A 23452-nucleotide genomic window follows, 5' to 3' on the forward strand; every position below is an offset into this window, starting at 1 on the left:
GGTTAAATAATCAAATAAATACTAAATATTCATTTAATTAATAGATAGATTTATGTGTTCAGAGAAACATTTCATGATATTAATCAAGATCACCTTAAAGTTATTTTTTACTCTATAATAAAAACTTGAAAAAAGAGTAACATTTTTTAATGGAGGATTTTACACATATTTTGTTAATTTTGTTTGGAATTAATTTCGCGTCCGCAAGATTGGAGGTCTAATAAAAGAATGGTATCGAGTCCGAGAATATCCAAGTCAAATAAAATATTTTATTAAAAAGCAAAGATGATGCGGGTATCCTGAAGATTATATTCCTTATCGGAAGAATCGACTCTGGCAACTGGTGCGCATTAAAGTAAGGTCCACATGTATTCGAATATAGCCGGAGAATATTCTGTACCGATATGTATAGATTTTAGAAACAGGCATCCGTCCAAGTTCAACTCCGCCAGGGTTTCATCTTCTTCATTTGTCCAGAGTCTCACGCAGACGGTTTCGAGTAAGGTAGGCATTTTCATTTCTTAATTCTTTCTTCATTACAATGTTCTGCGTGCCGCTGCGTTTTTTCAATTGCGTCGGTGAATTTCTCTTGCTGTGCTTCTGGCCGGCGTAGGTTCTTTTCGATCGTGATAACTTAATTTTCTTAATGTTTTTTCTCTTTTCCGCTTATCACCATTGTTTCGTGTTTTCAAGAGGCATGTTATTTTGTATATTTTTAACCAAAGATTGACAGTCTGATAAAATTTGAGGTGGAAATGGTGACTTTTCTTTTTTGTTTTGTTTCCTGAGGTTTATAGCTTCTGCAAGTTTATTTTTTTTGATCAATGTCTCTGGTAGAAGAGGACGGGTACCGGTTTGGGAGACGAGGACTGTACCGTAACGAAATGAATTGTATATGTAATTCTGAAACGACTCTGAACGATTTTTGGAATGCATTATAAGGACTTTAAGGTTATGAGATTAGGGCATGGGGTTGGTGGATGACGATCAGATAGATAGTAGTGACAGTGGTCACTTTTATGCGTTTTTAATATTTTCAAATTATTTTAATTTTGAATAGGTGCTCGAGTTCAAGTTAGGATATTACACTGAAGACGCATGGAAACTCTGAAATTTTTTTCCCATTTCCGAGAGATCTCTCGGTACCAGAGATGTGTTTCCGTCTCCGAGATTCCTCTTCGTCTCTTGGTAACACTTCTGGTATAAAATATATGTATATCTATCATTATATATATTATATTAAAAATTTGAGATATTAATGGATAAATATGGTTACAATATTATATGTCTGGATATAATCGTGTATTGGTTTGAATGCCCTCCATGAGATTCTTGAGGGACACTGCAGTGGAAATGGCAATAGCTTTGACCTTCTAGGTTTATAGTTTCTGCAATTTTTGGTTTTTGTTTGAGGTTTGAAACAGCCTATATGATCTGGATATCATTAACCTGATATCATTAATGATATTGGATTGAGATATGTTTAGTTCTTGAATGCATTAACAGATTCTTTAAAATGTTTATAGCACTAGTGCAATCACACATAATAGGAATAGCTTCATCATATGCCACTTTGACATCTTTAAGAGTCTATTTCATCCACATAACCTGAGTACAACAAGATGCTGCTGCAATGTGTTTTTCTTCTGCAGTACATAGAGATACTGAATCCTGTTTCTTACTTAACCAAGAAACCAACATGTCTCCCAAGAAAAAAACACCACCACTAGTACTTTTCCTATCATCATACTTCCAACTCAGTCAGCATTTGTGTATTTTTTTAGCATAAAATCTTCATTCTTCTTATACCAAAGACCAAAATCCAGAGTCCCTTTCAAATACTTAAAAATCCTCTTTATAGCTTTCTCATGTGACTGCTTCGGATTAGCCTGAAATCTTGCAACTAAACAGACAACCTTCATGATATCTGGTCTAGAGGTTTATAGTTTCTGTAATTTTTGGTTTTTGTTTGAAGTTTGAAACAGCCTATATGATTTGTTTCATTGGACTACGCTGCTAAGGTATAAGTGGTCATTAGATTTTCCCACAAATTACAGGCCTTATTATGCTGATTTTCCAAGGTCTAGGAACTGTGATCGACTCTTTATGATTCAAACATCTGAACCATGGTCACTTTGACAGTTGCAATGCTAGTTCATAATAGAATATGGTCCAAGGTCTTTAGTCTCTCTTTGCACTGCAGGGTCATGGAGTTGCGTGACCTTTTGCTGAGTTATAATATTTACATCCACTTTTGCATGAATGTGGATTTACAACTTTAATTGGACTATCAATTTTCCATGGAGTAACTATATTGCATGGTACACAATATCTTGGACATGAATATGAATATTGACTTTTTGGTTCAGACAAACTGAGGGCAAATTTGAGGAACAGGACCATGTTCTACAATGACAGTATAGCTTGTTAATATTTCTAGTTAATATGATATTATACCATCTCCAAATTCTAGTTCACAAAATACATTATATTTGTTGGATTCATTTTCTACCAGTAAATATGAACATTATTTACTAAGCCTAATATTGAAGGAAAAAGCATAGAAATTGTACTAATTAGTACAAATATTATAATATTTGGCACATCATGTTATAAAATGAGGAAAAAAGTGTAGATCTTGTGAGTTTTGCCTTATGTAGTCACTTTAGTTGTACTTCAAAAAAAATTCTGATGGCATTTTGCGGAATTTATATAAATAGGCAAGTTCTTAAAAATTAAATGTCAAAACATTAACCAATTGATGAGCAATATCCCATGAAGTTTTGTGTGCAAAATCTTCTTCATTTCTGTATTATGAAAGCATAAATCCAAAGAAAGTGCTTGGTAAACTCAGGCTGATACTTGCTTTTTTGTTGGTGAATTGGTTCTTAGATCTATACAAACAAATGGTATCCTTTTAATTCTACAGTTTCATGTATGAACTATAAAATTTCAACCACATATCCCATTATTCTTTTGTTAATATCGACTATCCTAGCCTGTGAATACTCTATCTACTAGCCTGTGATTACTCTATCTATATTCAACTTCACTTGTGATGATTTGGTGAGAGATTGAAAATGCATTGAAGCATATGTTTTTTAGGATCTCCTCTTTGCCTCTTTGAATTTGGAGATTGGAGAATTACTATGATTTGTGCACATGAATAATACTTAAGCTAATTTGTGTATGATCAGATAATCAACTCTCCACTTTCTTTGGCATGCATTCTTGAACAAGCATTGCATTTTGTGCACACATAATAATTATTCAATAATGTGCTTGTTTAGGGATTGGACTAATAAGGAAGAATTGAGTAATGCATTTTTATTCGTCTGAAATATTGGAGCCTTTTTATTCTGATTTAAAGATTGGGTGTTTATTGAGGTATACTAATGCTTTTGGTATGCATATCTGTTTCTGATTATAGAGGAATTGGAAAAAAAATGTTACTCATTCTGTTACTTGGAATTTCTTAAATGATCTGGCATATCCTTTTTTGCCTTTGTGAAATGATGCAGATGCAAGATTGAAGCCATAATCGTTCATTTGGTTATTCCTTGAGGTACCATAGCAATCTATTAGTTGATACAATATAAACAATAGTGCTAAACAAGAACAAGAGGAATCATGAAGTTTGGTAAACGTCTTCAAATCCAGATGGAGGAAACTCTCCCTGAGTGGCGAGATAAATTTTTGTCTTACAAGCCTCTCAAGAAGAGGCTCAAGCAGCTCTCAGATCCTGAGTATTTAGAAGCTGTTATGTTCTGTACACCTAGTCCTCCACTCAATGGGAACACCACATCAGTAGTAGATGCAGCTCTTATCGAGCTTAGAAAGGACAGTTCTGTCCTTGCGGATGGTATAGAGGGGTTACGAAATGACAGTAGAGATGAAGTGGGTAGTTTGAAGCCTGCCCCAAAGATCATAGAAACAAATGATGAGGTGTCAAGTCAATGTAGTGTCCATGAAGAAAGGAACATAGAAAGGAAGAAGGGAGTCCTTGAAGGGGAAGATTTCATTCAACTCATTTATGAGGAGCTAGAGAAATTCAACAACTTTTTCTCAGAAAAGGAAGAAGAGTATGTCATTTACTTGCAGGTATGTAAACTCCTCCTGATATTCAGTTGATGTTTTATGAGTATACAAATTTTTTAAAACGAATGCCCATTTCACGTCTGCAAGTTGGTGATTGTTTTGATTAGCAATGTTTTGCATGTAGACAGTTTCCACAAATTCCTTATTGTTATTGTGTATGCTTTATGTTCTCTTTTTTTGAAGTTTTGCATTTGTTTTTAAAGTGAGTGATAATTTATTAACAATACAGACGTATTTGTAAATTTAAAACTGTTTTGGCCACCTATCGGGAAAAAACTAAAAGACATGCCTCATATTAGCTCTATTGGAGCTGAAAGTAATAACATTGAAACTGACAAAAAAAGACTCAAATGCAACAAATAAGAGATGTTCAAGCGATAGATTTTAAATCCTTAGACTCACTTGTATAAAATTTCATTTTTGGTGCTGGTCGCTAACTCTCCTTTAAAGAGTATATAAACTTTAATATGATGCTTTTAAAAATCATTTGATCTCATATTGCAACTTCTAGAAAGCAACATGCATTGTTGATGAACAGCAGACTACAACCCAAGTTATTGTAAAACTACTTGTCAAATAATGTTTATCCAAAAATAGAAATACAATCAAATCCAGAAATTGCAACAAGAAACATAATGGATTGTGGAAAACTGATATCATCAATGTTTATCCAATTAATAAATTGTTCAAAAATATTAATTAACAAAAAAGACTGAAAGTAGTAACACTGAAATTAGCAAAGAAGACTTAGATGTAACGAATAAGAGATTGAAAGTAATAAGAGATTGAAAAGGCTCAAATGTTATTTATTTAATGTTTATATGTGTTTCTTCTTTCTGTAATTGTTAAAAGATTGAATTTTGCACAACACTCAATTTTAGTGTAGGAAGTGTTTTGTGTACCTTGCTTGCCTTCTTTTGGTGTTAGAGCACCTTAGATTTTAAGTGTTGGGTAGAGGGACTTTTGTGCTAATCTTCGTTTGAGTAGTATTTTGCACATAGAAGGTTTTGATTTTTCTACAGGAAGAGATAGCAAGCACATGAAAGATAGAGATGGAAAAGTTCTTAGGCACAAACTTTGAGTTTTGGAAGCCCAAGATGGAGGATGTGCTTGTAGACTAAGATCTAAGAGTTGTAGTCTTTGGATCCAAACTTGTAGCTGCATCATAAGAAGATTGGAATAAGATGGATAGAAAAGCAAAGAGTTTCATTAGATTCAATTTGGCTGATTTGATGTTAATGAATGTGTATGAAGAGACTACCATAGTGAGCCTTTAAAATGGCTTGCAGAAATTTATCAAGCTAAATCCTTGGTGAATAAGATTTTTTCGAGAAAGTTTTATACCCTTAGTGTTGGTGTAATTAAGGTATTTTACCTTGGTTATTTCTCACCTAGTTCCTAATTATATACTTTACTTAAGCTTACTTAGGGAATTACATACGAGTAGTTGGAGCATTTCCACTTTAGGTGGACTTATCATGTTATCTCTTTATCATATCCACCTTTTGTGGTTGCACTTTTCCACTTCAGGTGGGAAGATAGCTTTTCACTTTTGTCTCATATCATAAGTGTGAGAATTTGCCAAGATCTAGAGGCAATGGAAAGCACAAATAAGAGAGACAAAATATATGATAGGAATAAACCGTATTCTATCAAGATGCAAAATATGATCAATTGGATCATTACAAGATGTTCAATGATTGCCCGTACAAACAATGTAGATGAGCTTGCTTATATAGGCAAGGCTATATGGATATGTGAGCACACAAACATGACATGTGGCTCAATAAGAAACAAGGGTAGGTAGGAAATAGGTGTGGGTAGGTAGGAGAAACAATAGAATATTCCACATGAGGTGGAATGTAACAAGAAGATAAGATCAACACCATAAAAGGTGGAAATTCTCCTACACACACTATCCCAATGTGACACAAACACCCAAGTGTCTCATACCCAAACTACTATTAAATGCATGTACCTAAGTAAACTTAAGTAAAGTGTAATAATATCCATGATGAATAATTATTTACACCAACACCCCCCCTTAAGTGCAACTTAAGGAAATGCACTAAAGTCTACAATGCAACTAAGCAATGCAAGATGGGTTCTGGCTACAAGGCCATGTTAGGTACCCATGTACAAATGCAGCAAATGCAATCTCCCATAAACGAGGAAAGAGAAAAAAATCCAATGAGAAAAAACCCTCCCCTAAAAGAGAGATGATGAAAGCACACAATGCTCTCAATGATGAAAAGAAGAGACCATGAAGCCCCCCCTCAATGTCGAATCTCCTGCAAGGATGGTCCAATGATGATGACCAAAATTCCTCCCCATAAGGAAGAAAGAGAGCCTATGCTGCACCAATAATGTCAAAGTGTGACAAAACCAGGTACCAAGTCGATGACGATGAATCACTTGCTGCAACAAAAAGAAGATCAAGCATGGAGACAACCTGCTTTGAGCATCATCTGGATACTCTTAAATGGCAGAAATATTGGTACAATCCAAGTCTCATGGGAGCCATGCACAAATGTGTACAATCTAAGTCTCAACTAGACCCATGCACCAAGTCTTACAAGATATTCCTAATCTATGTGTACAAGAGGATTACATCAAATAGTCAACAATGACAAGATACAAAGAGGTGTGACACTTTATGATAGTGCGAGTACAACATTGCTCAAGCAAGAACATACATCATGATAAAATATTCAAATGTGGAAACATGAAAATGATGCCACCAACAAAGAAGCCTTGTAGAATACTGCAGATGAAGATACCTCCGAATGGAATTTCACCAAGAGATATAAATGAACAACTGACCCCCCATAAAAAGATCATGTTGGCACTTGCAAATAATAGCAAAGTGGACTTCTAATTTCAATGATTACAACTTCTCAAAATGAGATATAAGAGACTTCAACAAATACTGTTAGTGATCTAAACTGAGATCCAAGCAAAATACAAATACCAAATAGGTCAAAAAATGACCAAATACTGAAAGTACAATTTCAACTCAAAGTCACTGCAAACTAATGAAAGATTATGAAAGTAGACAAAAAATTATGCACTCTAAAAAAAAACGGCACCTGAGAAGGAGTCTATATGAGCCCAAATGAAGTCTCCAAAGTTGTAAAAATCGGGATTTCATGATTTCCGAAAAACCTGTATCCGAAAAACAGAAAACTCTTGCACCATTGTACAGATCATGAAATTCTACCCCAAAACACCTGTATCCGAAACAGAAAACTCCTGCACCATTGTATAGATCATGAAATTCTACCCCAAAACAAAAAAAATGCTCGAAAAAAGGAGTCTGGATGAGTGAGATATCACTATTTGAAAATTGTTTGAAAATTATAATTTTTGAAAAATTTCCGCCGCAGCTTCAAATTTCAAATGCCTCTAGATTTGGCCTCCGAAGTCCGATTTGGATGGAACAAAAGGCAAAACTGACTTTCTTGGACCTCCTCAATCCAATGGTGACCTGAGATTTGACCCAACAAGCTCCAATAAAAACCTGCAATAGAAAGCTCCAAAATACACAACCCCAAATAGCATCAAATTTCTCTCAATTGGCAATCCAATGACACTCTAATGGCTCTGATACCAGGTGAGAATTTGTCAAGATCTAGAGGCAATGGAAAACACTAATAAGAGAGACAAAATATATGATGGGAATAAACTGTATTCTATCAAGATGCAAAATATGATCAACTGGATCATTACAAGATGTTCAATGATTGTCCGTGCAAACAATGTAGATGAGCTTGCTTATATAGGCAAGGCTATATAGATATGTGAGCACACAAACATGACATGTGGTTCAATAAGAAACAAGGGTAGGTAGGAAATAGGTGTGGGTAGGTAGGAGAAACAATAAAATATTCCACATGAGGTGGAATGTAACAACAAGATAAGATCAACACCATAAAAGGTGGAAATTCTTCTACACACACTATCCCAATGTGGCACAAACACCCAAGTGTCTCATACCCAAACTACTATTAAATGCATGTACCTAAGTAAACTCAAGTAAAGTGTAATAATATCCACGATGAATAATTATTTACACCAACAATAAGATTACGACACTTGTCATAATTTTATGCACTCTTACGTTCTCACCTTGGCCTATATAACCAAGGGGTCTCCTATATACATTTATCCAGTTGATCATATCGTATTGCATCATTGATAAGAATACAGTTCTTATTGTCACATATTATTTCTCTCTTGTTGATGTGCTTTCCATTTGGTGTCTAGATCTTGGGTGGCTACCTTTATAGCCAAATCTTACATGGTTTCTGAGTTGATAGAGTGCCATTGGTTTGCCATTGGAGAGTTTTTTTGAGCAATTTTGGAGTTTTGGATTCGTGACTTTTTGTTGTTGCAGGTCAAAATTGGAGTTTGCTGGGTCAAATTTGAGGCCACCATTGGATTCAGGAGGTTTGAGAAAGTTAGAATCGCCTTTTGTTTCGTCCAAATCTGACTCTAGAGGCTAAATCACATTTGAAGTTTGGAGGTGCGACAACGATTAGGCATCATAATATGCAGACGATTTTCAAACAACTATATCTTAGTCATTCAAACTCCTTTTTTCGAGTAATATTTTTTAATTTGGGGTAGAGTTTTGTGTTTTTCACAATGGTGTAGGATTTTTTTGATTTTCGTACACGAATTTTTTAGAAAATTACAGAATCCTTATTTTTGCAATTTTTGGGGCATCGTTTGATCTCATATAGACTCCTTTTCAGGTGCATTTTTCTTTTCTATATTTTATAGTGGTGCTATCAGTTTGTAGTCACTGTGATTACAAATTTAGCACATGGACTTATTTGGCTTATTTTTGGCAAATGTAATGCATAAATCATAGTTTGGGCTTTTGCATATTGATTAGTTTAATTGTGGTAGTTGTAAACAATGAAATCAAAAGTCCACTTTGCCTTGTTTGCGAGTGGCCATTGTACACACACTAAGTATATAGTGTCAAATCATAATTTTAGGGGGGGTTCTTTGATTGAGTGAATTTGGGGGGTGTCTTGTGTGCTTGTGCCTCTCTCTCTCTCTCTCTCTCTCCTTTGTGCTCTTTTTATTTTCAATTATGGCTTCTCCTAAATTCACTTTTAACTCGACATAATTATGCAACATGGAAAGTTAATACACGAAGTAAACTAATGGAAAAAGGTTTAACTCATTATGCCGAATCCTAATGTTGATGCTAATTTGAAAATGGAATGGCTCATTAAAAGTTCTATGGCTCTTGGTACATTGAGAAAGTATATATCACCTGCTCTTATCTTTCATATTTAAAAGTGTAAGACAAACAAGGAAGCTTGAGATAAAATTGGTCAATTGTATGGTCAAGTTGATGAGATTTGAGGATGCACACTTGAAAGCGATCTCCTAAATTTGGATCCTAAGGATTTTGATACAATCTAAGACTATGTCACTAAGGCAAATAAACTAAGAGCACAACACAAGGATTGTGGCATTGAGAAGAAGGATCCACAACTGGTCTTCAATTTGTTGGGCAAGCCTCCTTCCGAGTATGCAACTTTTGTTTCTAGTTTCCACACTCATCAGTTGACAATGGGGAGTGCCTATTATACACTATCCTTTGATTCATTCATTGAGATGTTGATGCTTGAACAAACAAAGTTGAACACTATGGGTATTCTCAAGTCATCCAAGTCACATGCTTTGGTGGCTAATCATGAGAAAGGTTCCAACAAGAAGCTGAAGCAATCAAAGCCAAAGCCATAGAAGGATAGAGCACAATCTTTCTCTCCTAAACAAAGAGATTCTACATCCTCTCCTAAGGGGAAATCATTTAAGAAGAAGTATACTTGTGCATATTGCAAGAAGTTAGGACATGATGAACACCATTGTTATAAGAAGGATATTGATGAATTGAAGCTTCTTCTTGAGAAGAATAGAATCAATTTGCCTTATAAAATGTCTACTTTAGCTTCTTCTTCCAAAGAAAATGAATTTGATAAGGGAAAGAGTAACATTTTTGGGACAAGCAAAGGACAAGCTCTTTGTGCTACTACAAGTGTCATGATTTATTTAGGGGCTTCTCATCATATGGCATCTTCACAGTCCATGTTCGCTTCATTTGAGCCTTGCAACATGCGATTGATTTTGATGGGCAATCATATATATATGAATGTAATTGGGAAGGGATCTATCGATATTAGGGATGGAACCTTCAAAGATGTATCATGTGTATCTCACTTGACAAACAATCTTCTTTCCATCTATCAAATCACTCATGGTGCAGCAAGGAAGACTGTGGAGTTCACTCTTGATTCAATTATCATTAGAGACTTGGAGAGTAGAGCTATCATTGCTACTGGGGTGGTGGATCATGCATCTCAGTTGTACTCCTTTTTAGACATTGTTCCTATTGATGTCTTTGATTCTTTTGGTGATGATCACACTTGTAGTGTGGATTCCAATATCGAGAACTTTGGCTACTTGAACTTGGGTGTTCTCACATGTGATCTAGTTCTTGAGCCTTGCATTTCATTTCCTCCTATTGATATCACATCAACTTTTTCTCTTGATGATGCTTGTGTTGCTACAGTTTTGGCTTTCTGTGATTCAATTTAGCAGGATATAAATTGTCTTCTAGATAAAGTTCCTTGGGATGATTACTTGATAGACATTGCATGTTTGTTTATGGAGTACTACATTACAGATTTGGGAGACATCATTGATGATATACACCTTCTCTTTGATGGAGATGATCCTTTTTCAGTTGTTGCAAGGGAGCACTCTGACCCTCTTGTTCATTCTCTACATGATCATTCTTTCAAGTTTGACGTGATTGCGGATACTTATGTACAATATTTGGAGAGGCCTCTTTATCTTTAGAGGAGACACTTGAGTCTTTGGATTATGTTCTACGTTCATCTTCACTAGATCTTGTTTTGTCTTTTTCAGCACTGTGGCCTAGTACACTTGATTTGGAAGAGGCAATCTTCAGCATCGACATGGGGACACTTGAGAAGCTTTTAGAGACTTCATACATTTTGAGATTTCTTCCTACATATTCCTTTTAGGATTTGGAGAGACTTCATACATATACCTTTGGTTTTGTTTCTTCCCAAGGGGAGGAACATTGTTCAATGATCATGGAGCAGCTTCTACATCCATCTTGGAGCATCTACCATTGGTGCACATTCTACATCGAGGGGGGGCTACTTGGTCTCTCTTCTTGTCTCTTATGGGAGAGAGGACTTTTTCCTCACACGAGGTTTGCCCTCATTTTTGTTTGAGAGTTCTTTTGTATTTTCATCTCTCTTTTGGGTGGGGGTTTTTTCCCTTTTGGTTTTCGCCCTTTCTTTGTTTGTGAGAGATTACATTGCATTTGTACATGGGTATCTAACATGGCCTAGTAGTCAAGACCCATATTGTTGGATATTGTTGCTAGGATATGTTGTTATCATTGATGTCAACATATTCCTGTGTTTGGTGTTCCGGTGATTGCAAAGAATTGAATTGAATTGATTTGGTTTGCTGATGATTTCAGTGATCCAAAAGTTCACTTGATCATATCATTTGATCCGGTTGAGGTTTAGTCTTTCTGTTTTGTGGTTGGCAGAGTTTGGTATTTGATCCGTTGTGCTCCGGTATGATCATATCTTTGGTTGTGGATTTGGGAGAATGTTTTGGATGTTCATGTGTATCTTCATTTTAGATGGTTCGTGATTTGGTGCTCCACAAGTTATCTTTTTAGTCCGAATTGCTGCTGATAAGTGTTCTTGAGTGTTAGCGCGTTGATCGATGGAGATTTGATTAAGTGGTGTTGGTGCAGCTATTGCGGATGGTTCTAACGTGCTTGTTGGTGTTTCCTGATCGTGTCCTATTTGTTTTGGTGGTCCACATTGATCATTGTGCGTGGTATTAGTGATTTTGTTGATCCGGTGATATTCTTCGTATTATGTGGTATTTTTGGTGGTGTAGCATGTTACGGTTGATCTTGGCGAGATTTTGATGGTGGTGCGTGTTCAAGGATTTGATTTAGGTCCATGCTATGTCGTCTATGGCATTGTATTGGTCCGGTGATCAATTTATGTATCATGTGATGTAATTTTGTAATTGAGAGTTGAGGGTTTGGTCGACGTTGCAGTCAAGGTTGATGAATTGTATAAATAGGTGTCATTCATGTATTTTGGGTGTTGATGTGGTGTCTGCATTATCAGAGAGTGGTGTATGTGCGCATAAGCAAATTTATCGTTCGGTATGATGTATTGAGCAAAGATTGTTGCAAGGCAGACAAATGAGCTTAACCAGAATTGTCATCAGGCATTAGCAGATGCTATCTTTGCAGTTTGTGTAATCCGGATTGTAGTCTGAATATTATTGTAAGGTAGTGAACCTTCCCTGAGGGTTGGAGCCTTTTGGGTCATTGTATTTTGTGGTTGCACTTTTCCACCTTTAGTGGTGTTATGACATTATCACTTTTCCACTTTAGGTGGCATGATAGCTTTTCACTTTTGTCTCATGTCATAAGATTACGACACTCATAGTCTTATGCACTCCTATGTTCTCACCTTGGCCTATGTACATTTATCCAGTGGATCATATGGTATTGCATCATTGATAAAAATACAGTTTATTCTTGTCACATGATTTCTCTTGTTGTTGTGCTTTCCATCCGGTCTATAGATCTTGGGTGGCTACCTTCATAGCCAAATCTTACACTTAGGATGGAGGATGGTGGGTCTATGGTTGAACATTTGAATATCTTGAATATTGTAGTTGCCCAATTGCACTTTGTGGGGGAGAAAATGGAGGAAGATTGATGTATGACTTTGTTGTGTTCTTTGCCAGATTCATGGGACCACCTAGTTATGGCCATTGGGAGTGGTACCACCAAGTTCAGGATGGAAAAATCTTTGCAATATGAAGAGATAAGAAGGAAGACGTTTGAGTTGGCTAAGGGGGGCCTAGTGGTTTGTGGAAGATCTAAAAAAAAAAGGCAAGGATAAGAAACAAAAACAAGATAAGCCTAGATCCATATCCTATGGGAGATCCAAATCTCCTAGTAAGTTAAAGACAAAATGTTGGAATTTTGGCAAAGCTAGACATCTAAGAGAGACTATAATGAGGAGAAGAAGAAAAAGGTAAATTTTGATGTTGAGTCAAAGAGATCTTCCTTGTTTGAAGGTGTTGCTTTTGTTGCTGCCTTGACTACTCATGCTTTGGAAGGTGCGTGCTTGATAGACTCGTTTCTTTCCACATGACCTCACATTGAGGTTTGTTTACAAAATATGAAGAATATGATGGTGCGAAGGTTTGCCTTCGAAATGATTCTCATTTAAAGATTGTTGGTTGTGGTAAAGAATTGATTTGATTCCCTAAGAGATGAGTGAATGGGATCAATGGTGTACTACATATCCTTGGTTTGACATTGAATTTACTTTTTGGAGTTGAGGGTGCAAGATGGTTAGAGGAGTTATGGTCCTTGTTTAGGATGTTAAGACCGAGACTCTATTTCAGCTAGCTACATGTATGAATGAGTGCAATAGTTCTTCAATTTTTGTAGTGAAGAGATTTGTAGAATCTTTAATTGACCATTGGAACGAACCAAAAAATGGCGTATTGTCTAGTACTAATGGTTGTGCTTTTTGGTTACCTAAAGGTGCTCATGCTTGACTAAGCTACTAGTAGAGGAAAAATTGCTATGGCGCCAAATGATGGGTAACATATGTGAGAAGGGTTTAAGGACCTTGAAAAATAAAAGCTTTGTTGAGAGGTTAAATGATTCTAATCTTGAATTTAAGTTTTGTGAACATTGTGTATATGGAAAGCAAAATTGGGCTCAATTTTACTTTAGTTCTCATAAATCTTTTGGGGTGTTGGATTTAATTATTTTAGATGTATTTGGTCTTGTTAATGTTCCTTTGATTTCCAAATCTCTATACTATGTTTCTTTCATTGATGATTACAGTAGGACATGGGTATATTTCCTTACAAGTAAATCTGAAGTCTTTGGTCATTTTAAAGAGTGTAAGGCTCTTGTAAAGAATTGGATTGGTTGGAAGATTTTGATAATGTTGGAGTTTTGCTCAAGAGATTTTGATGGATTTTGTTAGGATCATGGAATAGAATGAAATAAGATAACTTTGCACGCCTCTCAATGAAATGGAATTGCAAAAATAATGAACATGACATTAATGGAGAGGGCTAGGAGTATGCTTAGTTGGGTAGACATGGAAGTGATTGTCACAACTTGTTACCTAGTTAATAGGTCTCCTATATCAGCTTTTGTTGGCAAGACACCTATTGAGGCGTGGTCAGGCAAAAGCCCTCTTTAAGACATCTTCGAGTATTTGGTTGCAAAGCATATTCATATGTGGTTAGAGAGAAGTAGTCAAATTTGGAGAACAAGGCTATACAATTTATCTTCATTGGCTAGGGTGTTGGTGTGAAATGATACAAGTTTTGAGACTCTGTGGCTAAGAAAGTTTTGTACAATAAAGTGTTATCTTTAGAGAAGTAAAGACTTCTCCCACAATATTGCAGCCAAAAAAAGATGAAAAGAAAGATGTTGTTTAGCTAACTCGAAAGATTTAGAAGGTTGAATTAGAAGCCCATGAAAGCCTTGAAGAGGAGGAGAGCTCAAATAGTTTAGAGTGTTTTTGAAGAGGAGATAGAACCTCCACCTCAGTAAGTGAGGTGGTCCACTTGTCCAAGATAACAACTAGACAAGGTACTCCCTTTGATTGGAGATGTATTTTTGCTTTTGTTATTAACATCTATGGACATAGGACTGAAAAAGAGGCTATGGGCATTATTAATGCAGTTTTTAAAGGTGGCTATGGATGAGGAGATGGCTGCTTTGAAGAAAAATAACACATGGGACCCAAAACTTTTGCTTGATGGATGAAAGCCCATTGGATGCAATGGGTGTTCAAAGGGAAAATAAGGTCTGATGGCAATTTTAAGAAGTACAATGCAAGATTGGTTGCAAAGGATTTTTTTCTAGTCAAGGGAATGGATTATGGTGATATTTTCTCTCTAGTAGCAAAGCTAACATCCATTCCCGTTGTCTCTTGCTGCAATATATGATCGTGAGGTTGAGCAGATGGATGTGAAGACAATATTCCTTCACGATGATTTGGATCAAGAGATTATATTAGATCATTGAAGCACTACATTGAGGAGAGTAAAAAACATTTGGTTTGTAAGTTGAAGAAATTGTTGTATGATCTTAAGAAATCTTTTAGGATGTGGTGTGTTAAGTTGGGGATTTTTGAGATCTAAATCTGACCATTGCATCTTTTGATTTTGTGAATTGAAGTCTTAACTTGCATGGTGTTCGATAAGTGTAACAATGTTAGGAAAGGTACCCAAATAGTGTTCAATAAGTTAAAATTACAAAAAGTGCAATTTTGGGTTTTAAAACTAAAAAACTCAATTTCTAAGCTGTAGAGTTGATTTTTGGCCAAACTCAATATTTTGGGTTGTTCAACACTGCTAAGGGCATGTGTGTTGTGGATGTATCTTCAAGCTTTGCAATTTATTAAAAAGTGGCCTAATTGGCATCCTGAATTAATGTCATGGCCTTTGGATGTTTTCATAGCATATGTAAATAGTTGTTGGACACATAAAAGAGCTATAAGAGAGAGCTACACTTGTTGACCAACTTTTGATGTGTGCAATAACACATCATAAAACATCTTTGATTGTAGATAATGAAATCAAAATGAAACATCCAATTTGGTGAGTGCATTATAATGAGGTAATGATAGGTGGAAGGAATATGCTATTTTTAGCTTGTGGATTCATCTTGAGATTTGGATGCCACTTTTTGTGTGGTTTTAGTTCATGGATTTGTGTTTAAGCTGGAGGTTGAGTGAAGAGTTTTGTAGATATTGTTAAGTTGTCGGAATTCCTCCAAATCTCTAGTTATTGGCACTCCTTTGAAGGTTCATTCTACAAGTGTATTGTAATTGTGTTGTTTTTTAAATAATACATTGGGCTGCTTTGAAATGTGGGGGTTTTCCTGATGTGTATATGTGTTACGGTATTTTGTTTATGAATATTTATATTTGTTTCTTCTTTATGTAGTTAAAAATTGAAATTTGCAGAACTCTCAGAATATTAGTGTAGGAAGCATTTTTGTGTATCTTGCTTCCTTTTAGCATGTTAATAATTTGGTAGGTTATTCTTAGTCCTCATTACCCTATGCATTTGAAATCTCCATAGTTGTTGCTAAAATCATTGGAATTTTGGGATTGTATTTGTATCTTTTTCATCCATTCACAATCCAAAGCCTGTGTATTGCCCAATTTATTTCCCTTCAAGTCAGACTTGCCTATTGAATGATCTGGAAGTAGAAATTTGAAATATATGTAGGCCCCTCAGCTATAAATGTTGTAGCTGTAAGAAGCAAAAGCAACTCATCACCCAAGCTTGTTGAGAACATCAACATCATTAATGCTTGTCGACAACTCATTGACATAACCAAGAAATAGGCTATGTTGCACAAAGAATTGAGGGGGTTCGTTATTCTAGATAGAGCTCAATACGATATGACTAAAGCACAGTGAATTTGGCTCTGGTAAGATTTTTTGAAAATATCAAGAACGTGTTCTTTAGTGCAACATAATGAGTGTAGAGTACTGTTATCTACTTTATGTATTATAGTTGTAAGTTGTTTCCTAACTTGTTGCATGTTTTTTCCTTTAAAGATAAAGGTATTCTCCAGTGTTCCACGGAAACGCATTTCCCCCTCCCAGGCCCAAGTCCCCCCGTCCCTGAAACCCGTCCCCGAAACTTTTTCCCTTTGTCCCCCCGTCCCCGAAGCCCATCCCCGCGTCCCCCCGTCTCCCCGTCCCCAACATCCGTGGAACACTGGTATTCTCTTTTTAAACCCTCCCTTATTGATTGAGAACAGTAGTTCAGGGTAAAACTAGGGCATTCCATAAAAAGGGACATTACACATTTAATAATTAGGGCAGAATTTGGGCATTTTAAATTTAGGGACATTACACCATCATGCTCCAAGAGGCACCTTGTTAGTCACAATTGTTTGTTTAGGCCTTCTGATTGGAGCAAGCTCTTGTACAAACTATAAAAGAAGTTCTCTAATCTCCTTTGGATTAGAGGACCCCATGTCAACCCTTTCAATTTTCTCCTTGGCTTTCAAAATGACAAGAAAGAAACTTGGAATATGTTGTCTTTAATTTAAATAGCCAAATACCTCATCCTTGTTCCCTTGGCTAAATAAGACTGGTGAGCTCTAATATAGTCTCCACTAGGCTTCATTACAATTTCTAAAAAGGTTACAAAGATGTGACAGATCCAATATAGTAGCTTCAAACTTGATCGCTTTTGTTAAGATCTTGTAAAAATCTCTTCCTGTGTATTGCTTTAGTTCTGTGACAGGCCCTACAAAGCTCCACTGCTGCATTCAGAAAGTTCTACTACGACTGAATATTAAATTGAACTTGAAGCAATCTATAACAGTTTCTGAGAGTTTCCACAACATCTTAATCTCATCTAAGCAGTCTATTTCTTTTAAGTGAGAAATATGCAGCTTAAAACTCCTGTTGAACATGAGAATTTTGACAAACAGAGAAGAGGCAGGGGCAAAGGGCAATTCAATAGGGATGTTGGTCAGAGAGGGTTTTATGAAAAAACTTGGACTGTATTGTATTTCAAACTAGACTAAGTACAAATTACTCCCTGTTAATCATAAATATGTCAAGCCTGGAGCGAATGCTCTGTTTCCTTTGTTGATTATCACACCAAAGGACCAACTACTCTTAGTATTTCATGTTGTCTTCTATAATGGATCAACAGGCCCCCATTTCATTTCATTTTAAAACAAAAAAGAGCTCATTGCCCGGACAAGCAAATTCTGAGCTTCCAAAGCACTTTTTCTGGCTTGTAGCCATCGAATTCTACAAAACAGAGCTCTTCAGATAATCATTCAAAGTATGCAAGGATGGAATGCCAAATTCAAACCCATGGAATTTTTTTGACACAACAATCAATTACATGGTGCAACATCAGTATTGAGTCTATTGACAATAACAGCTCCACCCTTGCCATGATCATGACAAATTTTCAAACAAAGAGCATTTAATTCCAATAAACTCGGATTCATTCAAGCTATAGAGGTAGCCAACTTGACTTTTGCAAAAGCAGAAGATCAAGACCCTGACCTTCTAAACAGCTCACAAAAGCCTTCTTATCAGTCTCTAACAGTCCAACTTTCATTATTAACTATTGGCAGGAGGAATGGTTTGTGATTTATATAAATATGAACAAATTGAAAAAAGTCATCTTCGTTCCCGGCAATTTGTGGGGAGCTAGTTTCACATTTCTGGCATCACTCACCCTTCCTCATCTTCCTGGGACTTAGAAGAACAGTCTCATTTTTTGGGGAACTGGGTTCTCATTTTCTCACATTATTCCACCCTTCCTCATCAGCCTGGGACTTAGAGGAACAGTCTTCACAATTAACAGGACAATTTTTAGGGAACTATGTTCACTTTTCTCGTATCACCCTGTACTTCCTCATTAGCCTCCAACTTAAAGGAATGGTCTTAAAAATTAATAGGCCACTCTTCCATCTTTGGCATCTTGAGGAACAGTAATTAATGCACAGAGCTTTTGTCCTTAAGTCCAAAATAGAACATGAAGAAAGTAGATGTGGTTGGATGTAGGATAAAATAGTTTCACCTCCACAGGGATAAATATTTGGTTTTAATAGGTTTCAACAATAGGCACCATTAAGACCATATTGATAGAACATGCAAATGTGGAGTTGGTGCACAAGTTGATGTTTGCTGAAAATCTTTGGCAATTAGTAGTTCAGTGATCTTTTATGGATTTCTACATATGGAAGAAGTCCTGAAGGTTCAGACTTACACTAGTGGGGGAAGCAGCTGCCCAACCACCTTTTAATCCTGCATGAGGGATACTGCAGATTTGATTAACTGCAGCCATCTAAAGCAGTTGAGTTCAAGTTTCAACTGGCCTTAATATTCGTGATTGGAATACTTTTGTATCTACATAATACTTTGGTGATTAGAGAAAACAATTAAACGCTGTTGACGTGCAATTCATGAGCATATAGTGAGTTGTAGAAATTAATGTATGATACAGCCTTCCTTGGGAGTGAATCAATGCCCAGCGGTTTAAAACTTAAACCTTATATAGCCTATGGTAACTTATTTGTCATACTTAAAGGCTGATTTGATGCTAGACCTTTCTAGCCTGGCCTGTATTCCATGTTGCTATTATTGGATTCTTTAGGGTCATTAAAATAATTATATAGATAGATATGTTACTATTTTACTGGTTCGGGTTTTTGGATCCAATTTGCAGATCTGGCAATTTTTTTTTGGTTCATCTATACAAAAAAAAAGGTAAATAGCTCCTCTCTCCCTCTCTCTCTCTCACACACACACATACACAGAGCCTTAAAGCATTAATTAAGATTATAATATCACATAGCATCACATAAACAACAAAATCACATAAATTTGAATGTCATTCAAAACAAAAATGATAAATATTATAAAATATTCATTGTTGAAACCTCAAGTTCAATATTAAAATAATAATATCAAGTTCAACAATTAGTTTTAAATTTATAACCATCAAATGGCTTTTCCAAATCATCAATATCATCATCATTGTTGACATTAGATGATGTAGGAACATTAGATGAACCACAAGTAGTGTAGTACTGTGGAAGTGCTACTTGCCTAAAAGTGTGTTGGCTTTCGGACTTCTCAAGTACACTATGTTGGGAAGTGGAAGCATCCAAGTTAGTATGCTCTGGGTTTATATGCCACAACTTCGTGTCCCCTTCCTTGTAGTCATGTTGTTTGTACGAAAAGAGATGTGAGTTGGAATGTTGATATACTAAGGTTCTCTGCTATTTTTGAATGCAATTTATCATGCTTTATATGAAAGAGATATATTATAAAAATAAAAAAATTGGAAAACTATAAATGGAAGTTGAAACTATAAAGATTACACAATAAAAATTTATTAAACTTGTGATAAATCTTTAATTGTGAAGCGTTGTAGGTGTTGGAATTTATCACAACCCACTCTGAGCATCGTTCTTAAATTTATCACAAATAGCCTTAATACTTTCACCATTTGAGTGTACAAAATAAATGAACACACTCGTGATTACATCTTGCAGAGCAGATTACGTAACCATCTACAAAATGCTACCTTGTACACTTCAACAACTTCAAAATCTCTATGTGGGGTTGTTGGCATAGAAAGAATCTTAACACTATAATATTTTGGACTCAATGCAAAGGCAAGAAGTCTCATTTTGAAACATAGTTTTTAAAGGCCCCTTCGGTATTTTGTTTGTATTGGCTTCTTCACCTTCAAGAGGGGCCAAAAATTGGTGGCTCTCTATCTTAACATTGGGATTAGATGGGGGCATTGGGGGCTTCATTTTCGATTTGTTAGTTCATTTCTGGTAAGGGATGATGTGATCTCCGACTTGTTAGTTAATTTGCTCACTTACGTTCCATAATATTTGCTATCACTTGCTTTGATGGCATAGGTACACCATTCTTTCTAGGTCAAGTTTGATGCCTTGTCCAAGTATCCCATGCAAATGGGCTTTCACCCAACTATGTGAATTTGAACATCTGAGATCACATCTCTGACTAATCCAAATATAACAACCACCACCACCTAGAACTGGTTGTATCATATCAACATACTTCCGTACAGGAGAACTTGGATCTGTTTTGAATTTAGGTTGAGCTATAGAGCTAGAATTAACTGTCATTGTGATTCCTATGTTAAGAATGTTTATAAACAACATTCAAAACAAAAAGAATAAAAAACAAAAAATAGATAAATGAAATCTGACTCTTTTGATACATTCATAGGAAAATGAAAGAAACTGAGAAACACAAAGCAAAGAGTTTGTTTTTTGTTTGTAAAACAAAAATGGAGGAAACAAAAAATGAAAAAAACTTATCTCTTTGCAAAACAATCCTTACATAATCTTCCTGGCAGCCAATGGACACTTGTAAATATATAGGAATGACAATGCAATCATTGTATGATATTTGTTTCTTGCAATAGAAGTGAGCTAAATTGAACTTGTTTTGGTGTTCGATATATTTTAGAAGTGACATTTAGGGTTAAAAATTGTTTTAGGGCATACATGCTAAAGTAAAAGCAAAATGAAATAAAACGTAGAAAATAAAAAATAAAAATCATGTAGTGAATGACAGGTTTGCCTAGGTTCCCCTGAATTTGTCCCAGGTTCGACTCAGCCGAACTGAAACTGTTTGTGTAGGATCCTGTTGGGATGTGCAAGTGGACTGGACCAGATCATGGATCCAGTTCAAACCATACACGGATCCAGCTGTTGTGCAGGCGGATCCAGCTAACATAGGATATAGAAAGGCATAAGAGAAGTGCATTCAGGTCTTGTGATACTTCCAGTGCGTATAGTAGTTTACACAATGAAAACTACAAAAAACCTGGAAAATGCAACACATTTTTATTAAATCTGCGAAGTGAGAAGTCTGAAAGTCACCCTCCTAACATCTTATGCCTGTGCAGTATTCTAGGAATGCAGATCTTAATTAATGGGCCTTGAAATGATTGTGGTCACTGGGAAATTGACTTTAAACACCATGGCCAATTAGGACCCCTTACACCATGCATGGAATATGGCTGCACAATATGCATAGAATTTATTTTGTAACCTAATCCAATTCATATGGTTTTCCCCATTTCTTTGTATGGTCCTTAAGTGTTTTAATATTTCTGATATTTCAATCCTATCAAACATTTGCATTGGAAATCTAATTTACACTGGTCTCGTTACAGGAGGTCAAGGAAAGGATTGAGCAGTTAAAGGAAAAGAGCAGACAAAATGGAATGGATGGCTCAGAAAACGAATTCAATGAAGAAACGGTGGCAATCCGCAGAGATATTGTCACTATCCATGGTGAGATGGTACTGCTTGAGAACTATAGTGCTCTCAATTTTACAGGTAATCGATCTATCTAAATCTGTAGCAAATGTTACAAACATGCTATAGTTAGTTAGCTCCACTGGTCATAATGTATTATGGAGTGAGAAAGATTGACACTTGTGCCTACAGCTTTGAGTTTTATAGAAGTTATGTAGTCAAGGTCTACTGATCAATGTTATTGCATTTACTGAGTTTGTGTCATTTATGTCATTGTCATTACAGGATTGGTGAAAATTTTGAAAAAATATGATAAGAGAACTGGTGCATTGCTACGTTTGCCATTTATTGAGAGTGTTCTTCAACAGCCATTTTTCAGGACAGAACTGCTTGCAAAGCTTGTCAAGGAATGTGAGGCCAACCTTCAGAGCATCTTCCCATCGATTCCTGTGGATGATGTTGGAGTTGATACATATGAGCCAGGGCAGGGAGCTAATTCACAACAAACATCATCCTCACTTCAAGGAGACGCCGTAGAAAGTATTTACAGAAGCACGCTTGCTGCTTTGAGAACTATCAAGGATCTTAGGAGAGGCAGTTCTACGTATAATCCTTTATCTTTCTCACACTTTCTTCCAAGCAATAGTGACGATGACTTGGTTGCTATTGACACTGATAAATCCAAGTCAAATTCTTAATATTCCAAGAATAATTGCATGGCAGAGAATTAGGGGAATGTTATATCCACTTTTTAATAAGGTAAATATGGGCCAGCCTTACGTTGAAAAAAATGGAGGCTTCCCTTCTTCTGAGCAGGAAGAAGTGGCTGTACCCTGAGTTGGGAGGGAGGTATTTAGCAGAGAAACAAGGCTGTAATTTTACTTCTACTGTATAGATTTGCTTCTGAGATAAGAAAAGAAGAGGATTAATTTATAAACTTTGTGCAAGAATGCTTGCAAATCGACACATGCCAACAACTTTAAGAACAGTAGCAGCTACATCTGTTAGCACTGTTTGGTTATGTTTATTTATTCTGCATCTTCTGAACTGTACAATCAGTGATAAAGCAAGGCTTAACTGAAGCTGAATGTGACTGCACATTATTACTCCATTTTGTTTAAAAATCCAGTTTTATTCTTGTGTTGTTATTATATATGTATGTTGAAGAATAATCATATGGCTGTAATGTTTGTCTAAATCTGGATATATGGTGAAGGGCACATGTTTGTTAGGTCAATATGTTCATGAACTCTCCTCAGGTTAGATTTTACCCTTCGTGTGCAAAAATCCCTATGTCAATGAAGCCATTTTTGGTGGTCTGATAATTAGCCTTTCATATGATACTAATTTGCCCTTGGTAATGATAAACATATTGTAAATAATTTAGATAACTGTTTAATTGTTATATAGGTG

The 23452-nt window shown here is 35.9% G+C and overlaps 1 protein-coding gene across 3 annotated transcripts; it reads left to right on the forward strand.

Moving 5' to 3' along the window:
• The first annotated feature begins 403 nt into the window (after positions 1-403).
• LOC131061249 (SPX domain-containing protein 4) lies at positions 404-23190 on the forward strand. 3 transcript variants are annotated; one of them, XM_057994814.2, is made up of 5 exons: positions 404-504; positions 1061-1200; positions 3522-4101; positions 21955-22120; positions 22325-23190. In XM_057994814.2, exons 3-5 carry the CDS (start codon positions 3631-3633, stop codon positions 22735-22737), a joined length of 1050 nt encoding a protein of 349 aa, XP_057850797.1. In that variant the 5' UTR covers positions 404-504; positions 1061-1200; positions 3522-3630; the 3' UTR covers positions 22738-23190. The 3 variants fall into 3 exon arrangements, with proteins under 3 accessions (XP_057850797.1, XP_057850798.1, XP_057850799.1); XM_057994815.2 differs by having other exon boundaries at positions 1061-1188; XM_057994816.1 differs by lacking the exon at positions 1061-1200 and having other exon boundaries at positions 488-609.
• Positions 23191-23452: the final 262 nt, after the last annotated feature.

This window comes from Cryptomeria japonica, chromosome 11, assembly GCF_030272615.1.
Source record: "Cryptomeria japonica chromosome 11, Sugi_1.0, whole genome shotgun sequence".
NCBI classification, from domain to species: Eukaryota; Viridiplantae; Streptophyta; class Pinopsida; order Cupressales; family Cupressaceae; genus Cryptomeria; species Cryptomeria japonica.

Bases quoted from the DNA above. Each gene is read 5' to 3' on its own strand.
- LOC131061249 (XM_057994814.2), top strand. From the start codon at position 3,631: ATGAAGTTTGGTAAACGTCTTCAAATCCAGATGGAGGAAACTCTCCCT. The intron at 4,102-21,954 runs GTATGTAAACTC...GTCTCGTTACAG, and splicing joins AGTATGTCATTTACTTGCAG to GAGGTCAAGGAAAGGATTGA. The intron at 22,121-22,324 runs GTAATCGATCTA...TTGTCATTACAG, and splicing joins TAGTGCTCTCAATTTTACAG to GATTGGTGAAAATTTTGAAA.